The sequence below is a fragment of the Sparus aurata genome, chromosome 15, assembly GCF_900880675.1.
Source record: "Sparus aurata chromosome 15, fSpaAur1.1, whole genome shotgun sequence".
NCBI lineage: Eukaryota > Metazoa > Chordata > Actinopteri > Spariformes > Sparidae > Sparus > Sparus aurata.
The window spans coordinates 3263027-3284584 of NC_044201.1; the positions used below are offsets into that span (position 1 = coordinate 3263027).

Consider the following 21558-nt stretch of genomic DNA (forward strand, 5'->3'; position numbering starts at 1 on the left):
TAAAAACACCTGCAATAAATTTGGAGCCAACTGTAACATCCTATGGAGAAGTTGATTATTTTTATAAGTTTAGCGGAGTTGCGGATGTCAGAAATGAGCTCAGAGATTGATTTGAAAAATAATGTCTACAAAGTAATGTCACCAATTAAAAATATCAGGGTTCTCCCCAGACGGTGGAACAGCAGCGCTGCGCCGCTATACCACTAGGTCAGCGCCGCTATACTCCGCGCGTGATAGTGACGAGTGTGTGTCCGTCCGTCCGTCCGTCCCCCCCCCCCCCCGGTTGATGGCTAGGAGCTCCCGGCTGACGGCGATGAGCGTCCGTCCGTCCCCCGGAGTTGATGACCGTCTGTCCGTCCGTCCGTGTCCCCCCCCCGCCCGGACTGACGTTGACGAGCATTCGCCCCCCCGGACTGACGGTGCACCGACTGCAGAAGTATTCACCCCCTTCATTAGAGTATGTTGTAGTAGATGGCACCCTTGGCCTCAATCACAGCACTGAGTCTGTGTGGATAGGTCTCCATCAGGCTTGCACATCTGGACACTGCAATTTTACTCCATTCTTCTTTGCGAACTGCTCACGCTCTGTCAGGTTGCACAGGGATCGTATGTGAACAGCCCTTTCCAAGTTCAGCCACAAATTCTCTATTGGATCGAGGGCTGGACTTTGATTAACCACTCCAGAACATTCACCTTGGTGTCTTTAAACCATTTCTGTGTAGCTTTTGCTGTAAGCTTTAGGTCATTGTCTGGCTGAAAAAAAAATCTTCTCCCATGTCCTAGTTCTCTTGCAGACTGAATCAGGTTGTCCTTCAGGATTTCTCTGTAATTTGCTGCATTCATTTCACCCTCTACCTTGACAAGCTTTCCATAGCCTGCTGCTGACAATCATTCCCATAGCATGATGCTGCCCCCACCATGCCTCATGGCTTGGGGATGATGTGTTTGTAGTGACGTGAATGACGTTTAGTCTGACGACCAAAAAACTAGACCAAAGAACCTTTTTCTAGTCGACCTTGGAGTCTCCCAAATACCTTTGGTTGAACTCTAGTTGAGATTTAATGAGCGTTCTTCAACAGTGGCTCTGTGCCACTCTCCCATAAAGCAGTTGTTGTATGGACAGTCTCTCTCATCTCAGCTGCTGAAGCTTTTAACTCCTCCAGAGTAGTGATAGGTGTTTTGGTTGCCTCCCTCACTAATCTCCTTTGTGCATGGTCACTCACTTTGTGAGGAGAGGCAGATTTACATGTGCCATGTTCCTTCCATTTCTTAATGATGGATTTAACTGAACTGGGAATGTTCAGAGACTTGGAAATGGTTTTGTATCTATCCCCTGACTTATACTTTTCAATTACCTTTGCACAGAATTGCTTGGAGTGTTCTTTTGTCTTCATGGTGTAATTGTAGCCAGGAATACTGATCAAAAGTGACTGGAACTTTTCACACACAGGTGTCTTTATACTACAATCTATTGAGACAAATTCACTGCACTCAGGTGATCTACATTTCACTTATTGTGGATTACTAACATCAATTGGCTGGTCCTCTGTTGAATTATGTAAATCATTTAAAAGGGGGTGAATACTTGTGCATTCACTTATTTACATTATATATTTAAATCAATTGACATTGCTATGTCTGTTTTTGTACATTTTTGGTCAAAAACGACCATGATCTTTTGGACCTCTGGGTGTCTTGACTTTTTGTGTAGATAATTTCTGGTGTTACCCTTCAAAGCCATTGCTCTGACTCCATACACTACTAATGTGATCTTTTCACTCTTCACTTTAATCTGATGGCAGCTCTGTGGGTGATGCAGTTTGTTTCTGATGCCAAGTCTACCAGGGTTCCAATTTCTGCCCTGCATTGGCAATGAATTTTACTAGCATCATAAGAATTGGTCACTTCCACCATCCGCCCAAACTGACCCTCAGAGAAAAAAATGGTGGTCTGAGATGCCCCCTTTTCTGCAGTCTCTGTTCCTGCAGGTGTCTCTACATCTGTCAACCTCTTCATGGCATCCTAAGCACCTTTTACATGCTCCGAGCTTCTTTACAGCATTCAACTTTTCAACCAACTTCAGTTCCTTGAATTGCTTGCGCATTAAAATTTTCTCTATACACTTTTTATCTCCACAGACAGACACCCCCCATCTTTCTTTGTTGCTAATTTCTTTCAGTGCTGCTCTAGTTTTTCCTGGATTTCTTCTTGTGTTTTCAAGAGCCTAGAGACCATCAGAATGGTTGTCTCAAGTGACATCATTGTTGGGGTTAACCATGAAGACAATCCAGTCCTTCTTTACATTTTCAGGTAGCTTGCCCTCTATAGACTTAATACCTATGGGGTTCTTGATGGGACCTTGGTGGTCCCAAGCTCTGATGTCCAGCACAGCTTTTTCCACCATCTGTATTGAGTCAAAAACCTTGTCCAATTTGCCCTCGACACAGGCATTTTCTTCTGTTCTGTATCTCCAAAGCTATTATAGACTTATTTCAATTTTTGTTGTCTAGCCATCTGAATCTGATGTCTCCATCAGTGTTGTATGTAGACAGTAGGGGTGTCATGATCTCGATTGTGAGTTGGATATCGATCGAAACTACGTTATGGTCTCGATCTTTGAAATCAAAGACAGATTTGAGAATTTAGCCATGCCACCAGTATCACATCCGGCAGACGCGCAAAGGGGGGGGGGGGGACGCATAGCAAGTTACTGTTCCCTCCTCTCACCTGAAGCTGCAGCCAATAAAAAAGTATATTTGTGTAATTCAGAAAGTCCGTCAATTTGCTGAAAGCACTTGAAGGAAAGGTCCTTTCCTGCTTGAGTTGCTTATTCTTTTCCAAAAAACTTCCTCTGTCATTACCCTAAAGATTCCCCTCTATGTTGACAGCTTTTTTCTGACTTTTTTTTAGCTCACCACTGTAGCCACCACTGTTTCCCACTGTTGCTCTGACATGTACCCCCACTATCTGACCCTGCGGAGGAAACTCCCACTTACACAGATATACATACCTGTGCCACGTTTATGACTGCTGGCACCAATTTAACCAAGTGTCCTGGGTTCTCCTATTTGAGCTCTTTTAATAAGAAAATAATAAACGGGACATGGAGACTTAATGTTAGTGCACTGAGCAGCAACATACGTCTTTTCATTTCCCCTACCCACATATCACACACACAATTATTGCCCTACAAAAACTCTGAGTAGACATGCAACGTAATTACGCTCTGTGGTGGGGAGCCTTCAAATCGCAATGTTATGATGGTCAGAGAATGGTAGTCGATGGCTGGCAGCTGACTAGCTATCACGAGAAAACAGAAGCAATAACATGTCTGACACATGATGGTTTAGGACCTGAGTATATCATGCATCTATGCTGTTCTTAACTTTGGAAAGTGTGGAAAAAAACAAACAAAACAAAAACAGCTTCTTTTGAAATACTTACTTGTCTTGGAAAAGCACCGGTTGCACTCACTTCCAAATAGCACTTACTATAGTTTTAGGGCTTCCTATATTTCCTGTATTTCAGTAACCAATCAACACACTTCTCTTTTCAATAATTGGATTGAATAGATTCAAGTACCTGAGGCCACAACAACACTGTAGTTGTCCTGGAAGCCACTGTCTGATTTCATCTTTTCCTTCTCCTCATGATTCTTCTTTTCCTTGTCCTCCTTCTGCTCATTGATCAGCTTGGCTGTAATGCTTGGAGTGTCTGTTTGGATGAATAAAAGAGAGCAGGAAATGAAATGAGTGATATACTCCTCATCTTGTCTTGTGACATCACCAGGATTTATTTTTTAATCAATGTTATGTGAAAAAATACGTATTTAAAAGCTTTAAAAATAGATTTATTTATTTTTTAATGAAAGTTGTAGTCACAGTAATAGAGCTACAGGCAGTTGATGATATGTCTCACACGCTCACAACTGAAGGCTGATGATGTATGAGGGAGAAAGTCCATTTAAGGCTTTATGGGTTAGGAGGAAGATTTTAAAATCAGCTCTTGTGTAAAACGGTAAACAATGCAAAGATATAAGCGGAGATGATATATGGTCAAACTTATGATTGCAACTGATCGAATACTATTCCCAGGTTTTAATAGTATAGGTCTCAGGAACTGTGCAGCTGTCAAAGTTTATGGAGAAATTAGTAAAGAGTGAGGTGGATCTATCTGAAACAACAAGCAGCCCGTCAGTGCCCGTATAGGCATAAAGATGCAGGGCATTCTTACATAGCAAATGATGGACCTCTGATAAACAAGTCTCTAGTTCAACCAACTAGGAGGAATCATTGACAGTCGCAGGAAGATACATTTATGTGTCCCATAGCAATGGTACATTATGTTGTGCTTTTGGAAAATGTGGTCCAAGGGCAGCACAGAATAAGAGCACTGAACTCTGTGGAACACAAAATCTGACCCTAGAGCAGGATGACATAATATGCCAGTCTCTTGAGACTAATAAGATTCTCTAGACGAGGGGTGGCCAAACTTTTTCTCTTGGGAGGGCCAAAACTGAAAGATAATGGTTGATAATGGGCCAAAAAAGCAAGCACTTTGTTGTACTGTGGGAAAGCCCAGAGAGGCAAGTGAGAAAAAACAAGTTTAAATGAAACTGTGTTTATGGCTTAACAGGTGAAAAAATGTTTTGCCAGGATAATCTTTCAAAGTTCTTCATTTTTTCATTTATTTCACTTGCCTCTTGGGGCTTACATACTACTAAGTTTCCCTAATTGATTTACCAAGTTTCACTCTGCCTGCCATGCTCAGATTAGGAAAAAAAATGTACAGTTAGGGATCCTACATAGGTCTAGTGAACGAGCATTTTATCTCGCAAAAAATACAGCTAAACAGTGATTCATATTATAATTTCTTTTCATCTTGTATTTTTACATCTTTTAGCATTACTTTGCTAGAAACATCTGGCAGGCCAAATCAACCATATTGCAGGCCACTGTTGGTTGCAGATTTGAGATTGGTCTATAATTGTTTAGTGTCTGTAGATAATAATGATGATAATAATAATAATAATAATAATAATAATAATAATAATAATAATAATAATAATAATAATAATGGTGCAACTACAGTTAACAGATGAAACAGTACCAGAAGGGAGAGATTTATTGATGATATCAAGTAGAGGGTTTCCCATCACAGTGAAAGTGTACAGGTCTTTAACAATAAGAGTGCCCTCACACTAGGCAATCTGTACCATGCCAGCTCACGTTTAACCCCCAAAGTCCAGTTAGTTTGGCTAGTCTGAGAACCACTTTCTTGGCCCTGAAATGGTTGTGCATGCACGAGCACAAGCACGGGTGGGCAACATGGAAATGGAATGTAATCATGTGTATTATGCAGCTTTGCATAATAAAGAAATGCAGGAATGCGAGTAGGCCATCTTTGACCAAACGCCACAAAATAAGCCACAACAAAGTCAAAAATGTTCTCTGCGTTGTTCTCCATTGTGCTGAGACAGAGCGACAATGTATGACATATGTATGGAGCAACTGCAGCCTACAAGGTTGCCAGGGATTGGGGGTAAGGACACATGTGACTGGATTAAAGGCCCCCACACACCGACCCAACCATTCGACGTCTGAAGTGTTTGGAGAGACTAGGACGAGGTCGGGAACAAATATGTTTGGTGTGTTCAGCTGCATCGGAAGCTTTCGGACCCGCGTGGACGTTGTCGAATCCGACTGAGCATGCGAAGTCTGAGGAGGAGGGCCGTCGGACGTCTGAGCCATTGGATTCTCTGATTGGCGGTGTGCTAGCGAATCAGCACGGTGTGTGGGAGGGGCGGAATACTGTGTGCACATTGGTTTTCTACGCACTCCGTTCCGTCTTTTTTTGTTTTCATGCTTTGGAAGTACTGGCACGAGACTAGCTGTTATCATGTCCGTTCAGGACGAATTAATCTGTGTTCGTTTGGTAATGCCTCGCTGCATGTTTAGTATGCAGCTGTTTTTGTCTGAAATAGTTAAGTTTAGTTTTGATCAAAAGTAAAGAGAGTTGCGTGCATAAACCTCTAGTCCAGCGTCTTTAACACTAGAGCCACCGGCTTATTGCATCTCGCGCAAGTGCAGAATGTACAAGCTACTGTGGAGCTGGCAGCACGTCGAAGGGGTGTGTTCAGTGCAACTTTTCTGCCGAACGGGTCAGACGAGAGGCAACAGAGTGGTCGGAGAGTGGTCGGAGAGTGGTCGGATAAGGCAGTTGGACGTCTGGGCGGTGTGTGGGGGCCTTAAAGCTAGTGACAAATTGGGAGAGAGTAATTCAAAAATAAAGTGGGGTGCTGCTGAGCTATGGAGAGATAAGACGCATGTGGCTGTAGCTCCTACAGTGTTTTACACATGTACATTTTTTGCATTAAACACCCAAATAGATTCCCAGTATGAGAAGCCAAAAAGTTTAAGAGAGTCAGCTCAGATATTGCTGTGGAAGTCGCAGCTAAGGTGAAACAACTGCATAGCCAAGTTGAACAACTTTCAGAAAAGAGCTTGGAGCTTGAGGGTTGGTCTAAACGACAGAACCTGAGAATTGCTGGAGTTAAGGAAAGGGAAGGAAAGGGACAGAAAACCAGAGACTTTGTGGCCCAACTGTTAACAGATGCCTTTAAACTTGATGAAAGACCGGTGACAGAACAAGCACACAGGGCTCTGAGGGAGCGCTCTGACATCTCATCCTAAGGGTGCAGGATTGCCATGTCCATGAGGACATGTTACAGAGGGTCACCAAGTCCAAGGGCCTTTCGTATCAAGGACAGCTGATTCAAATTTTCTGAGACTTTCCACTCGGCATGGTGAAACGCAGAGCTGCTTCCACCCCTTTCAGAAATCTGCTACGAGACAAGCCTGGAGTAAAATGTGTACTCTTATACCCAGCCAAGCTACAAGTGATGCAAAAAGGGAACGAGACCACATTCACAGACCCAGAGGAGGCTCCTCTGTATGTTGAACACCATTTCGCACAAAGCAATTCCTAATCTTCATATAACACAGAGACACTCACTTCATTAATCACCTCATGAGACGTTTATTTAACAAATAGACAGTACGACTACTTATGTGTCTGATTAATGCTGAAGAAGTTAAGGACCACCTGTTTAATTGGCTGAAGAAGAATAGGCTTCATTATTTTATGTTTATCTTTCCGAGAACTACAAAGCTTTGGAATCAGAGAGTGACTTTTTCAGTTTACTTAATGGAGGATGCACAATCCATATTTGGAAGTCAAATAGGTTTTGTTACTAGTGTTAGAGCTACTAGTTGGATACACCTAAAGATCAAGAGTTAAACAGTTGGTTGCTAGAGTTAATTCTCTTCTTAGAGAGGTTACACTTTGTGTATTTGGCAAATTAACAATGTTTTCCTTTTGTTTATGTGTATTGGGTTGGGTGTATTAATGAACCACGCAAAAGAGGCAAAGGACTCGCCCATCTCAAATCCTTGCAAGTTGACATTATTTTCCTGCAAAAAACGCACCTGAAAAATGACTCACATAGTACTAGGTCCTCTCCATTGAGGGTGGAATCTCCCTAAGCTTGCAACATTGTGAAAGTGTATCAAAAATATGAATCTATGTATGATGGTTTCTAATGAGTCAGGAAGAGAATATGCCTTTCATTCGAAAAAAAAAAATCAATCCTGGTGTAGACATGTACTTGAAACTATAGAAATAAAACCATCTAGTTCAAGAACACGCTGTATTAATGGTATTGCAGTGTGTGGCTTTATAGAAGGCCTGACTAAAACCATACTTGCCACTTATTGTTGTGAAGGCTCGCTTAAGTGCACTGGATGAGCTGTTATAGTGAATATTAAGGTTGTAATTGTAATGATGGGGTCAGCAAAGGTCACAAGTTTAGAGTATAAATCTGAAATTTTGTCTAGAAAATATGAGTTAGCTTCAGGGAAATGATACAGGACAGCAACGTAGAAAGTAGAGATGCACCGATCAGGATTTTTGGGACCGATCACCGATCACCGAAAGCAGTATCGGCCGATCCCGATATTGCCGATCACCGATCACCAAAAGCAGTATCTGCCGATCCCGATATTGCCAATCACCGATCACAACGTCCAATCCATAAATTCTTCTATATTGTTGTCTTGTGTAACTTTCATATATTTAATTAATGATTCTTCTTACACAACATTGACATTGTATTATTAAGTATAAAAATTAGGAGATGAGAAAGTATCATGGATTGACCCCGTTTTATTGCAGGCTGAGGCAATGTGCAATATTTCACACTCTAGAGACTCTCTTAGAGACAACTTGGACTCAGCTTACATAGAGTAACTGTAGCTTACTAGTGGGAATGCATGCAGTCAGGGTGGGAATTTTGTCATTTTAGGGGCAAGTCCATTTGGCCTTCAGTTTTTTTTTCAGGGGCACCAAGACCACATGACAGGGCACAAAGGCCACTGGGTAAAATGTGTTGATTTACCATTCAGACTGATACCATAACATCCTAATTTATAATAAGACATGGATTATGTATTAAAACATTTTTTAATACCAAAATCAAGTTAAAGTTACATTAGAAAGTAGTTTTTGTTAAGTAGGGTTAGGGTGAGGTGGGTTTTGTGACACCACACTGAATATTAGTGTTATTGAATATTTCTCTCAATAGAAATTCCCCAAAATTATGGCAAAGCACATTTTTTCCAAACAAAAAATTGTAGAATAAGCAGCAGGAGACCACTGATGTGTGGAGTGATTTTGGTGACACTACACTCTGAATAATAGTGAAGTTATTGAATATTTTTTGTAGTTTCTCTTTTCAGTGCTGCACTTTGTAGATGGTCCCTGCGCCCTCGTCTCACAGACGGCTGATCACAGACCAGAGTTAATGTCCAGACGCTCGTTTTGATTAACATACGGTTGTAGCTCGTTGTCTTCCTTACTACGGTAGGAAAGAGCCGTCGTTTGTGTTTTAACAAGGTTTCACTTATGAGTTATTGATCCGGGAAGTTCGAATCTGTGAATATATTTCCAACTTTACCAAACTAAATCCTACCACATACGTCAGTTACGTATCATGTCAAAACCGGCTGCGCTCGCTCACTGTGCTGTAAGTTTCGTTCTTCTGTTTTGAGACGTTGCTGCTGCTGTGTGAGAGGCTTTCACGTGAGATCATCGTGATGATGAGACTCCACCTGCGCGAACCGCGGACTCACTGAAGTTACTGTGAGAGACTACTGTGCACTCAGGTGGCTGTAATTAAAGGCAAGCTCGCTACGCTGACCGGGCCAGGGGCACAGAGGCCACTGTGGCTGTACGATGAGTTTTTTTTTCACGGGGCATCAAGGCCAAAGTGCAGGGACAACTGCATGCAGTTAATGCACTGTCTTTATACTTAAACGTCATCTGATCGGCCTGATGTGATCCATTTTGAGAACTCCGATCAAAACCGGCATTATCGGCCGATTGCGATCGGTTGCCGATCGGTCGGTGTATCTCTAGTAGAAAGATGAAGAGAGAGAGATGTTCGGAGAAACAGACAATGAAAGCAGCAAAAATGAGCTTTTGAAATAAAAGAGTAACTCAAGTGAAAGTTGTACAACACTGTCCCCGAACAGAAAATTAGGTGGTGACTCTTCAACCAAAGGTAGTATGCTATCTGTAAATAATCAGGTTTGAGAGGGTGGACAGCGGCGAAGGACCAGGGTGAGTAATCTAGTGTAAGGCCAGACTGCTTGAAAGAGGTTGGTGTCTCCAGGCTTCCAGTGGTTTAAAGTGCTGCTACATAATCTAGTCCTTGAGCAGAGATGAGGGTTAAGCACATTCGCCTCTTATGGCCAGGGTCCAAGACTTAGGCGCAAGAGTGGAACAGACCAGGGACCTAGGCTTAGCTACAGACTTGGGACAGCGACACCAGGGCACCAGCAGGTACGTGGAGCTGGAGGGAAACCATGGCACAGACTGCCATAGCTGCAGTTGGCGGCATTTTGGACTGCAATGTGCTTAGCTTGAGATGTTGCAATTGTGGATAACCCAGTAATAAGTTCATCATCTTTCCTAAACTTGTATTTCATATATCCTCTCACAGGACGCCAACAGCCCAGTAAGTCTACTTACTCGTAGACATTAACACTAGTTTTTTGTCCAGAGATTCATGGGTTATTCCGACAAAACACTATCAAGAGTAAAAAAAAACCTTGTGTCACAGAATCTCAGTCTCTCAGAACTTCATTCACATTTCAACTGATTTTAGCTAAGTAGTGCAACTCTGGGCATCAACGCATCCATAGAAAATCTGAAAACTCCTTGAGCAAACTTCCTGTCCATTGCATGGTTGATGATCCCTTCCCTCCCCTCTATGACACCACATGAATGACTGCGTTAATCCCAAGACATAGCAGCAAATAGGAGGATCCTGCTCTCCAAGGGTTCAGCAGCAGATGGGACCACACAGAGACATGTTGTATGCAGCTAGAAGATGATATCTGATAATTCAGAAAACTGATTATTCATGATGTGAATACATTTAACAGGCATTTCAACAATTGATAACAGTATAAAATAATACACTGCTTAGGAATGTAGCCAAGAAACAGCATTTTGCACAAAAAACATGTGCAGCCCATTTCCTTCTATGGAAAAACTGACATTTGTTTGGACTCAAATATGAAACTGAAAAAGTACTTTAGCGTACCCAATAGGGTGTGAATCAATTTCACCATGTCATTTGATTTGATTCGGTTTAATTTTTGGGTGTGTTTTGGGTGATCCAATTCAGAATCAACTTTCAATTCTAGGCGCGCAGGTGGTCAAGTGGTTAGAGCGCATGCCATAAAACGCAGCCAAACCCGGTTCGATTCCGGCCGGAGGTCCTTTGCTGCATGTCACCTCCCCCTCTCTCTCCCATGTTTCCTCTCTGTCTACTGCTAATAAAGGTGTCTATGCCACAAAAAATCAAAAAAACGTTCAATTCTAAACAATTCTTTTTTTTTTTTTTTTCCCAAATTATGGTTTTTATTGTTTCCTTCACAGGCATTACAAAAGGCTGTCATGTGTGTTTTCCAAACATGCATTTACACATTTAAACAAATATCGACACAAACCTCAATCTAAAAACACAACATCAACAGGTACAAATAAATATTCATGAATAGAAAAGGGGGCACTATTTTAGTCATTTGCTCTAGTTTATTGTGTGCTAAACCATTAACAGGGACCCTCAATCAGCTGAAACTTAAGACACAACTGGAAATCAAAATCTGCAGCCTTTTATTTTAAAAAGTTAACAGCATTGTTGTACAAGCACTGAGCAGGATCAGACTTTTTGAGATAAAACAGACTAAGCAGAGTTATTTACTTCACCACAAAGTTTATTTAACATGTTGAATGCTGCAGTGTATGTGTGTGTTGGCTTGTTAGCAGTTGTCAGCTGGTCTTGTTTGTTACTGCCGCTAAGCCCCATTAACATGTCGTGGCAGCATATTAAGTCATCACAAACATGTGGCCTGCTTAATGCTTGTATTGCAAAGGTGATTATTCAGTCATCAAATAAAAGAATAGCTTGGAACTGCTGTCTTTTTTGAAGATGACTGTTGCGTGTGCGCGCTGCAAAATGTCTGGGTGCTGCACTACCTACGCGATTTTGTTCTGCCTCTCTTGTTAAGTCAATATCAAGCTACTAATTAACAATAAGCATATCGATTTTTAACCTTTGTGAATAGATTCTGAATCCTAGGAGATAAAAATCATGATTCTTAGGTGATTTGATTTTTTTGCCCACCCCTAATAGCCAACGACTTTACTGCAACTGTAATGCCTTAAACAGAATAAAATAGAGATTGACATAACAAGATGTAACATAGCGAGCTGTCGCCAACCCAACTTATCTTCTCTTTGCTGCCCTTAACATGCTCTGGTCTGCTCTGCCCCACATGTGAGAGGAGCCCCACCTGTGTGTGACTTTTATTCTATTTAGCTGAATTTGCATTAGGTACAACACGCACCCACAACCACCAGGTGGCATATGTGAGCAGGTCAGACTAAAGTGAACACATCAGAGCCTGAGTTCTCTCTCCTCAATATGGAACCAGACACACTGCATTTTTTCTACCATAGATACGGACTAAGTCAATGACCAAATAAAAGTGGAAATCCGTGCAAACCCATTTGTAAACAGCGCTCCTCCTGCTCCATTTACATACAGCATTTCTGTGAATCAATCACATTATACACCAATAAGACTAAATCTTATCTAACTGAAACTGATCATGGATCAAGGCCATCTCATAATTTGTATTAATTAACTTATAATCACTCCATTGAAGTGTAGTGTATCATTATTAAAGTGTAACAGTATAAGTTACATGTAATAGATATTTTGATGATCCACGATGAGTGTCCAGTTGTAGGTTGTATTTGCTTTTATGCTAGCCATGGTGATGGATGAGTTGCTAAGATAAGAGTAGTTTGGTTATAATAAATCTATGATCATTCGAGCATCTTGCATGCTCAACATTTCCATGTCAAAGTTTAGCCTAGTCTAGTTTAGCCCCATTACCTGAAGAACAATAACCCATTACATTTCAATTTGGCGTATTTGAACAAAACTAGTGCAGTGCCCGTAGGAAATATGTATTCCTAAAGAGAAGTGGGAGGTTAAGTAGCTTTTTCATGGATGGCCAAATGAGGCTGTGTTTGAAGGTGGGACGTCAGGGATATTTAGATTTGTTGTGAAATCCATTTTTGATTTTGCCATCCATTTTTGATTTTGCCATTATATTTCACCTTAAAAACTATTTACTTGGTGTCATTATTTTCAGCACAACCTCACATGTGTGACTGTACAGTTATTTTTTTTATTTTGGCATACTGTATTAACACAATGGACCTAACAATGTAAATGCAAATATAAATTGTTGTTTGCTAAATATGTGCATACATTTGAAAAATTTACAAAGTTATATGTAACTATTTACATTCAAATGCAGGCAATGCTCAGGTCTGCCTGTGCTCCTTCCAGCTGAATGAAGAGCTGCACTGCCTGCTACACATTCAGCATCTTCTCATTCTCACTACACACTAAACACACTACACCAAGCACTACAGAACACACTAACTATACACGCTAAACACCGTTGTTGCCTGTCATTCATCCGCCTCCGTCCCTCCCACAACTTCCTGTTCCTCAACAACCAAACTTGCTGCTTGCGTCACTTTCGTGACAAAAGCACGTTTTTACCGTTTCTTCCTGCACCAGACACAAAGCAAACGTGACGGCAATGTTCGCGAAAAAGCGTGGCGGACATTATTTACCCCAAGTCCGATTTCGGATGTGCCGGTAGCTAGCAGCTAGCTACACGCGAACATCCACAGACCCGAACAGACTCGGTCCGGACTCTTTTAGTCTGATTAATCCACAACAGTCAGTTTAGATGCAACGAACAGAACGGGACCGAAACGCCTGCAAAATCCCGGTCCAGCTCGCGCCACTGCAGGTATAAATCCGCTTGTTTCTTCAGGTATGTCGTGGGCTTGAGCTCTGCAGTGATTGGCTCTGGTGCGCACGTGACTGTAGTGGCTCCGGTGGACAATGGTGGCGGAATTTGTAAAGCATTTATGAAATAATTTATTCACGGTATCATTGCAGTCCAAACAAATGCAATGCTGCACACCCTTGAACCACGCAGCAGCCATGTTGAAAGTCTCAGGTCAGTCTGATCCTGATCCACAGAGATATTTGAGGAACACATACACACACACACAGACAGACAGAGATTCCTTGCTTTTAAAGAGAAATGAACAGCAGCTACCAACAGCCATGGTCCTTATAACCTTAACTGATGTGTTGGCATGGGTTAGAATGTCAAAGTTTTAAAAGTAGCGGCTTAAATTCCTGAGGAGCTATATTATGTCATGGTTAGGTCCACAAGTATGCAGTTACCTATAGTTCCTTCAAACAATGTAATGAATTTGCTCATCAGAGGGCATTTAGAAGTGGGTATGCTGACTGAAAAATATGTAGTTACACATCTAACTTCCACAGAAGAGCTGTAAAGGTTAAATATCAGCCGAACCAGTGGTATTATCATAGTGTTACACAACATACATCCTCTTCCTTCGGAGTCAACCAGCTGAAATACAGACAGCTTACATTGTGCTCAAACAAATCTGTCATCACAATTTTACATCATCAGGATTCAAGCACTGTGCTGCCACCTAGAGTCTACAGTTATCAAGTGCAGCCCCTCCTTTTACTGCCATGGTGTCACCATGGTAATGGAGCGGCAAGCACATCATATTTAGGGAGAGACACCTGGAAGTGACAACTAAATGCAATAAAGCCTCAAACTGAGCTTTAATTAGTGCAGATTGATGAGGTAGATAGCAAATAAAATATTTCGTTTTCTCTGGGGGGTGGGGAATATACTTGAGAATATTAATAATAAATATTTTTTCTTTAGAGGATTGAGATGAAATACAGCACCCCTGAAAAGAGCCTAACATTGCCTATGCTTTTTAACAGAGACAACAACCGCATTTGACACATTCATGGGAGTTTTTTTAGGGCCAGATCCATCCATCCATCCGTATGTAGTTTTATTGCCAAGTTTAAATGTATTCTTAAATTAATGTTTTATATAATACCACAATAATATTACAGGGATTTGAAGATATAAAATAGAAGAAATTAAAAATGATCGGTGAATGACGCCTTTTGTTACAACAGAGATGTGAGTATGACATGACTCTGTTGCTAATAGAATTATTGCTCATCCCCACAAGGTGTTTTGCAAGTAGGTGATTTTTCTATCAGCTGTAAGGTTTACAGTACATATTCATACTGCAAGGAAAACTAATCCAACACTTGTTATGTTGTGTTGTGTTTGGCAGCTGATGAAGAGTTCAAGTTTTTGTACTGAGACATACCTGACACACGGTCCAGGACTTCAGCCAACGTGGTGGAGATGGGCAGATGGAGGGTGCGGTACTTGTGGCCTGCTCCATACATGGGGTGCTGGATCATGTGGCTGGTGGCATTGATGCGCCCTTTGTATAACTGAAAAGATGGAAGGACAAAACAGTTCTGTATTACCTTTTACAAAAATAGTAGACATTTTTTTCATATACATTTTTCGAGCGCCCAGGGAGCATGCACTGACATAAATGGCAATGGTGGGGGAAAAGCTACTGTAAGAGAAACAAGGAAATGATACACACTAGCCATTTTCACACAGTGACGCCACATTAATGCTGCAGCGGCGATTTGCCAATTCTCCGCCTTGTTTGTTCACACAGAGCCAAGTGGCACTGGCATTAAGACGACCCGCTATGTAACACACACAGAAAACCGGTGCTGCGACATTCACACAGAGGAAGAGGCAGAGAATTGGCACAGGACCCCTGTGTTCAAAGGGCAGTGTGAATGGGGCTACTGTCTTATCCATTAGCTACAAGTAGCAGTAGTACACACAATGTCAGCAGCTGGAGTGGACTTTTTTATATGTGTAATGCCTGGCACAAATTTTACAGTAATTTGTACAGGAAGCCTACAATTGCTACGCACTATAAAGGTGTACATCTTAAAAAGCCTTCTGTAACAGAGATGGATGGGAAATCTCGCCAATGTGTCAGTCATTCAAAACTCCTTTTAAGGACTTCACAACCCTTTTGACGAGCTGCACGAGATGACGAGATGACGGAGCCCAGTTTGGGCTGAAATTTGTCTTGAACAGTCAGGAGACCTTAAGGAAACTTGGCAGCATAATAATTTAAATTGTTGTTACTTAATTGTTACAGCAATCTTATTAGTAACAGTAAGTCATTTTATGTTACCTTGTGACCTTTTATGTTAATCTGACTGTGGATTTTCTTGAAAGTGTTATATGTTGAACTGTTCATATATTCATTGCATACAAAAATGTATGTTAGATAACTCTCTTTTAATGTTACATTCTTAAAGCCTGATGAATGAAGCTGGTCTGTTGTCTGGTAGTACGCCAGTGGATACTTCTGTATCTTTTGTCAGACGGCAGCAGGGTGAACAGACTGGGTGGGTGTTGTCTTTTAGTATGCTTTGGGTTCTGGGCAGACATCTCACTTCACCCATATCAGTGATGATCTGCGAAAGGGTCCCAATGATGTTCTGGGTGGTTTTAATCAATCACTCCAGAACCTTCCTGTCCAGGGCTGAACCATGCCAGTGTGTTATGTTTCCAGTGAGGATGCCTTTTATTGCTCCTCTGTAAAACTTTACCAGAACCATCTCAAGTTTTCTTAGGAAGGAGAGCCTCTGTGTCTTTTTTTGTTTTGTTTCCAGGGTGGAAATGTGAACATGAAAGGCACTCTAAGAGGTGAATTCTGAGGAACCTACAACTGTTCACCTGCTCTGACTTAGCTCCAATGATGTACACAGGGGTGTTTATCTTTGTCTCCTTGGTTTTGCTGAGCAGTAGACTGTTCTCTGTGTTCTCTGTGAGTGCTGTCTGCATACTTCACATTAGAGTTCTCTTGCTCAGTCTGGGATGATAATTAAACATTACTCCAATGTGATTTGCAATATAACCATAATTATATAAATTGAGCAATTATAATCAATTTCATCATAAAGCAGTTTGATGTGGTAGTGAGATGATGGAGCCCTGCTCAATTGAAAAATCATAGAAAAAGAAGCCAAGTGTCAGCCTGTCATTTTTTTTATATTTTATATTTTCTTTGGCCTTTATATGGATTTATTGACAGAACAGCTTGAGAGATGACAGGAAACAGGATGACAGAGAGGGGGAGTGACAGGCTGCAAAGGGCCCCAGGCCGGGACACAATCCAGGGGCCGCTGTCTTTTTGATTGTTTTAAAGTTTAAAGGTTGGCTGAGTTGTTTATCTCAGAAATAAGTTAACATTGCATCCAGAGCCAGGGAACAAGATGACACCATTTAGTACGCAACTAACCAGGCCATTACAAGCTGTAACTTGCAAATTTCCAGAATCCAATGAAAAACAGGCCAACTAGGTATCAGAGAGAAAGAAAACCTTTAAGTCAAAGTACAAATGTCGACCACTGAAATTAAAACCACTCAATGTAAAAGTAAACATTTTCTACATTTTAAAAATGATGAACGATGGAGTAATATCCTGTTTTTCATTTTTTTTCACTCCAGCCAAAATAACCCAAAAAACCTCTGAAGCCATATTTAGCTAGATCTGTGGCACAAAACGTTTTAATGCAGGACCAAATAACATGTAGATGTGATAGAACTACATTAATACTACACAGGACCAAAGTTGGTTGCAAAAAAGTCAAATGGTGCAGATATGATTTTTTAAAAATGATAAATTCAATTGTTCAGGTAAGAAGGGACTGTTATTAATTTCATGCAACTCTTGTCAGGAAAATGGCTTGTAAAGGAAAATAAAATAAAACTAGCCACTTAAGTGGCACTGTCAGGCTGATCATATACAGAATGGATTTAGTTAATTTTCTCTCCCAGCAGATATTCAGCAACAGAGGAAGTGACTCACCGGACAGGGAGATTGTAAGAATACTGTGACCTTCTCATCCTCCAACATGAGCTGCAGAAAAAGCCTTCTAATGAAGCCTGAGATGTTTCCAGAGACCGGCACATTGCCTCGCTGGGGTGCTGACTGGAAGAGCTCGCAGAGGACCTGCAGTCAGAATATAGAGTCTTCAAAATCAATATAGAAACCAGTGAATATATACAAATCAAAAGAGTTTGTCATTGATACACCGACCGTTGATTCATCTTAAAAATATCTTGCACATTTTTCAAATATGAGTAATAGTATCAATTAAAAATAGTATCTCAGAGAAAGCAAAAGCGTTCGTCTCTGCCATTTTCCCAACAGTGGAATGGAAAAGCTGACCTGTGCCATTAGCCGCTGGTTGTTTGGGTGGCAGGAAATACACTGAAGGAAGAAGGCCACAGTGGCGTTTTCCAGGGCTGTCCTCTGCTGGGTGGTCAGTCCTCCTGCCTGCCCAGTAGGTGCCAGGGAGAAGCGTGACCCAGGAGGCTGAGGCTGAGATGGAGGGGGACCTGCTGTGCATCTAGAGCCCAGAGGCTGGCAGCCTGCGCTGGCACTGGAACTTGAATGGCACAACAGGAAGAGCAGTGCCGTCCACAGCGGATTGACCTCCGGTCCTCCTAACCAGTCTTTCATGGCATGACTGTTGCCTACTTCAGTCAGGAAGCGCAGCACCGGAGCAGCCAACTCTGCAGCCAGAGGTGGCCGACTGTGCAAGAATGACGAAGATGAATGGTAGTGGTGATGGTGGTGGCGTCTCTCGGCCTGAGCGGCAGGCAGAGGCAGATCGGCACTGGCCAGGAGACCAACACAGAACTGGGCAAGGCTGCGAACCAACAGTGAGGGTAAGCCTGAGTCCAGCAGTTGCTCTATGGCTCCTGGAGACTGAGAAGCAGTTGCCAGTGTGGTTAACTGGGACTCTGACAGATTGATGGGGGGTCTGGCATGCTTGGAATCATCAGTAAGTCCTGCTGCATTGGAGTTTGCGTCCTGCTGTTTTTTGCCATCGTCGGTCATGGCGAGGTGGTGGTGCGAGGCTTCAGAGTGACTAGTACTGGGCACCGTGATGATCCCCATCCAGGACATGAGCAGGGAGAAGTAGCTGGGGTGGATGTGACACATGGAGCACAGCAGACTGTCCACAGCTTTCTTCAGCACAATGTTGCATGGCAACGACATGGACCAGTTGTACAGCAGCCTAGCAAGTAAAATCAATGAAAATTAAATCAATTATTCATCATAAATGTTGATGTTGTTCATCCTCAAAGGGTTCAAAATCAAATGATTTGCATTCAACGAGTAGTATTTATTTCATAAAAACTATGTGTAATAAGTATGGCTGAACATGGGAAATGTATCCCACTAAATTTTCTTCCTTTTTCCTTAAAAAAGTACCTGTGGAAACATATTTTACCATTATACCAGGAAAAATACTTCTAGCATTATCAATGTAACAACACAACTGTTAAAGCTAAACATCTTAGTCTTGAAGTACCTTGAAAAAGGCTTCATATTACAGGCTATTCTTACTACCAGTCTGTAAGCAGGCAGGGAATGATATTGATTATCCACGCAAAAGCTGGGCTACTTGACATGCATTCTTGTAAGTATGTATTTGTTGTCTTTACAATTTAGGAAAAGAATTTGACTGACTCAAAGAGCTCTCTGTTGAGCAGTGCAGGCAGGTCGTAGTCAACAGGCAGCTCGTAGCTGTGCCATAGGATGGCTGCCACACAGTGGAGGTGGGATGGGGAAGGCATGAGGAGGCCATACTCCCTAGATGAAGCAGAGGAAGAGCCAGCACTGGTGCCAGCATATCCTCCAGGGCTGCTCATCTTGTGGGCCGCCACACATGAAGAGTCATGGACCCACTGCAGAAGAGCCTGGATCCTGGAGAGTTAAAATTGATAACAAGCTTTGATTAGAATAAAAAAAAAACAATCATACGATTTATGCAGCACAACACAACACAACCATATGTCAACAAAAAAATGACGAGGAAAGTCTGAGAACACTTTATTCTCAGCTTGTCAGTCTGTCTAAATGACCTTGACAGGAGACTGTTTCACATTGGTTGGAATTCTTATTGAGGGGAGTGTAACTAACCGTTGTATGTCCAATTGCAAATAATCATATATCATCATAAACTCACTTATCAACTTCCTGCTTTTACTTCAGTTCTGTATGTGGTTTTTCCAAGCTGTATTCCCATAACTTGCTGTCCAACATAGCAGATGTACTTGCACATGCACCACTCACATTGTGTAGCCTCAGGTAGTTACTGGGAGTTTAATGACAGTTTGAGTCAAAAATAATCATGGGATGCTCATGTACCTATCTTTGGTTCCAGAGTCCTGTGTGGTGCCCAGCTGGTACAGAATGTCAATGGTAGAGTCTGAGGAGAGGCCATTAAGTCGTCCAAACAGCAAAGGACTGTTCAAATCTACAAAGATAGATGCAGAGACTGAAATAAGGGTATCATGCTTTATCATTTATAGGTCACAAGTTACCCTGTCGACTACATTAAGAAATAAAGTGGAAACAAACTTACAAGCAGAAACCTAAAATTTTGTCAACACCCAGGTTAAGGATTGGTCAGAGGTGTGGCTACTGAATGTAATTTATTAAGACATTTAAAAAGAATTGGGGAACGAATTATAGTAATATTTTCCTCGAAAGAAAGGCTTGATTCAAACCCATCTTAATTTTCATCTTTTAGTCATCTCTTTCTTTTTTTAGAAGTTCTATTTTCACTTCTGCAGGTGAAGACACAATGTGCTTACCGAAAGTAATCAAATAGATTAATCAAACTGCGTCCCTGTTTACTATATATCTGAATGACGTCAGTCAAACAACATCTGAAAAAAGTCTGTCAGAGTCTAACAATCTTATTTATTGAGTGTTTAAAGACTGTTTTATGCTTTTAAGAGTCCTGTAGATCTGCTGTCTCTGGTTAACACTCTGCAGCAATACAGCTGTGTGTTACTCACTGGCAGGGTCGGTGCCAGAGGCAGCACAGTTCCTCAGGAGAATGTCAATGAGTTTGAGTCCTATGCGAGTGGACTGCAAGCCGATCTTGACCAACACAGCTTCGATGTTTGGTGAGTGCATGCCACAGTAAGGTGACATGAGCAGTGCTGCACAGGTCTGCAGCAGATTAGCGGTGGGTGCAGCAGCACTGGCCATCATGGCCTCCAGATCACTGACATGGGTAAGGCAATGGTGGAGAAGACGCAGCCACCCAATGCTGTAGAGGGACAAGGAAAGTTCACAACACCACTGACATCTAATATAAATGGACATACTCTCAATCTAGGATCAAATAGTAGTACCTGGTTTTAGAGACCTGGTCCTCAGAGGGCAGGAAGGGGTTATTGACGGTTGCGGAGGAAGTGTTACCGAATGCCGTCAGCCCCAGGAGTTTGATCTGAGACAGACCCAGGGTGCTGGCATCACGAGGCCGGTGCAGCCTCAGGCAAACGGCAGATGCAACCTCTGCTTTCACCAACTGGATCCTAATGTATGTCAGGCCGCTTGTGATGACTGGTGTGGAGAGTGGCAACATGTTGACCCCATCAGCACTGATCTCCACCGAGATCGAGGATGGGCAGGCTGGTTCGTAGGAGCAAGGGGACACAGCAAAACACACATACCAGCTGAATTTTCATCCAAGTGAGATGACAAAATTTTGTTAGCAGCAAAAAAAGTGATGGTGATACATTTTCAAAACATTCCAAATTAAATGGATGCTACTCACTAGCTAAAGAGGCGAGGTGGGGCTGAATGTGGAGTTCTTTTAACAGCACAGCAGCAGGGAGGTGGATAGTGAGATCACACCAGGCCTCCTCTGGCAGGAAGATGTAGGACCAGGCTGCTGAGCGAGCCCTGCGGTGGGGCGGCGTGGCTTGGAGAAGAACCTCTGCTGGCTGCGCTGTGGGGCTGCTGGATGTGATGGTGCCTGTGATGGGACAAATTGATCATTAAGAATATAAAAGGAATTGATATAAGGATAAACATTTAATCTCCTGGAAAATATTGTCCCACTGGAAG

General features: G+C 42.1%; 1 protein-coding gene across 4 annotated transcripts in view; it reads right to left on the reverse strand.

Moving 5' to 3' along the window:
* The window catches only part of birc6 (baculoviral IAP repeat containing 6), a 168820-nt gene that overhangs the window by 46986 nt on the left and 100276 nt on the right, over window positions 1–21558 (reverse strand). For all 4 annotated transcript variants that reach the window (XM_030440975.1, XM_030440974.1, XM_030440973.1 and 1 more), the window contains exons 49-57: window positions 21266–21466; window positions 20841–21120; window positions 20499–20755; window positions 19843–19951; window positions 19162–19398; window positions 17851–18706; window positions 17488–17631; window positions 14899–15028; window positions 3583–3714 (exon numbers count right to left, since the gene is read on the reverse strand). In XM_030440975.1, the coding sequence (XP_030296835.1) occupies window positions 3583–3714; window positions 14899–15028; window positions 17488–17631; window positions 17851–18706; window positions 19162–19398; window positions 19843–19951; window positions 20499–20755; window positions 20841–21120; window positions 21266–21466 (2346 nt within the window). The remainder of the gene's footprint in view (window positions 1–3582; window positions 3715–14898; window positions 15029–17487; window positions 17632–17850; window positions 18707–19161; window positions 19399–19842; window positions 19952–20498; window positions 20756–20840; window positions 21121–21265; window positions 21467–21558) is intronic.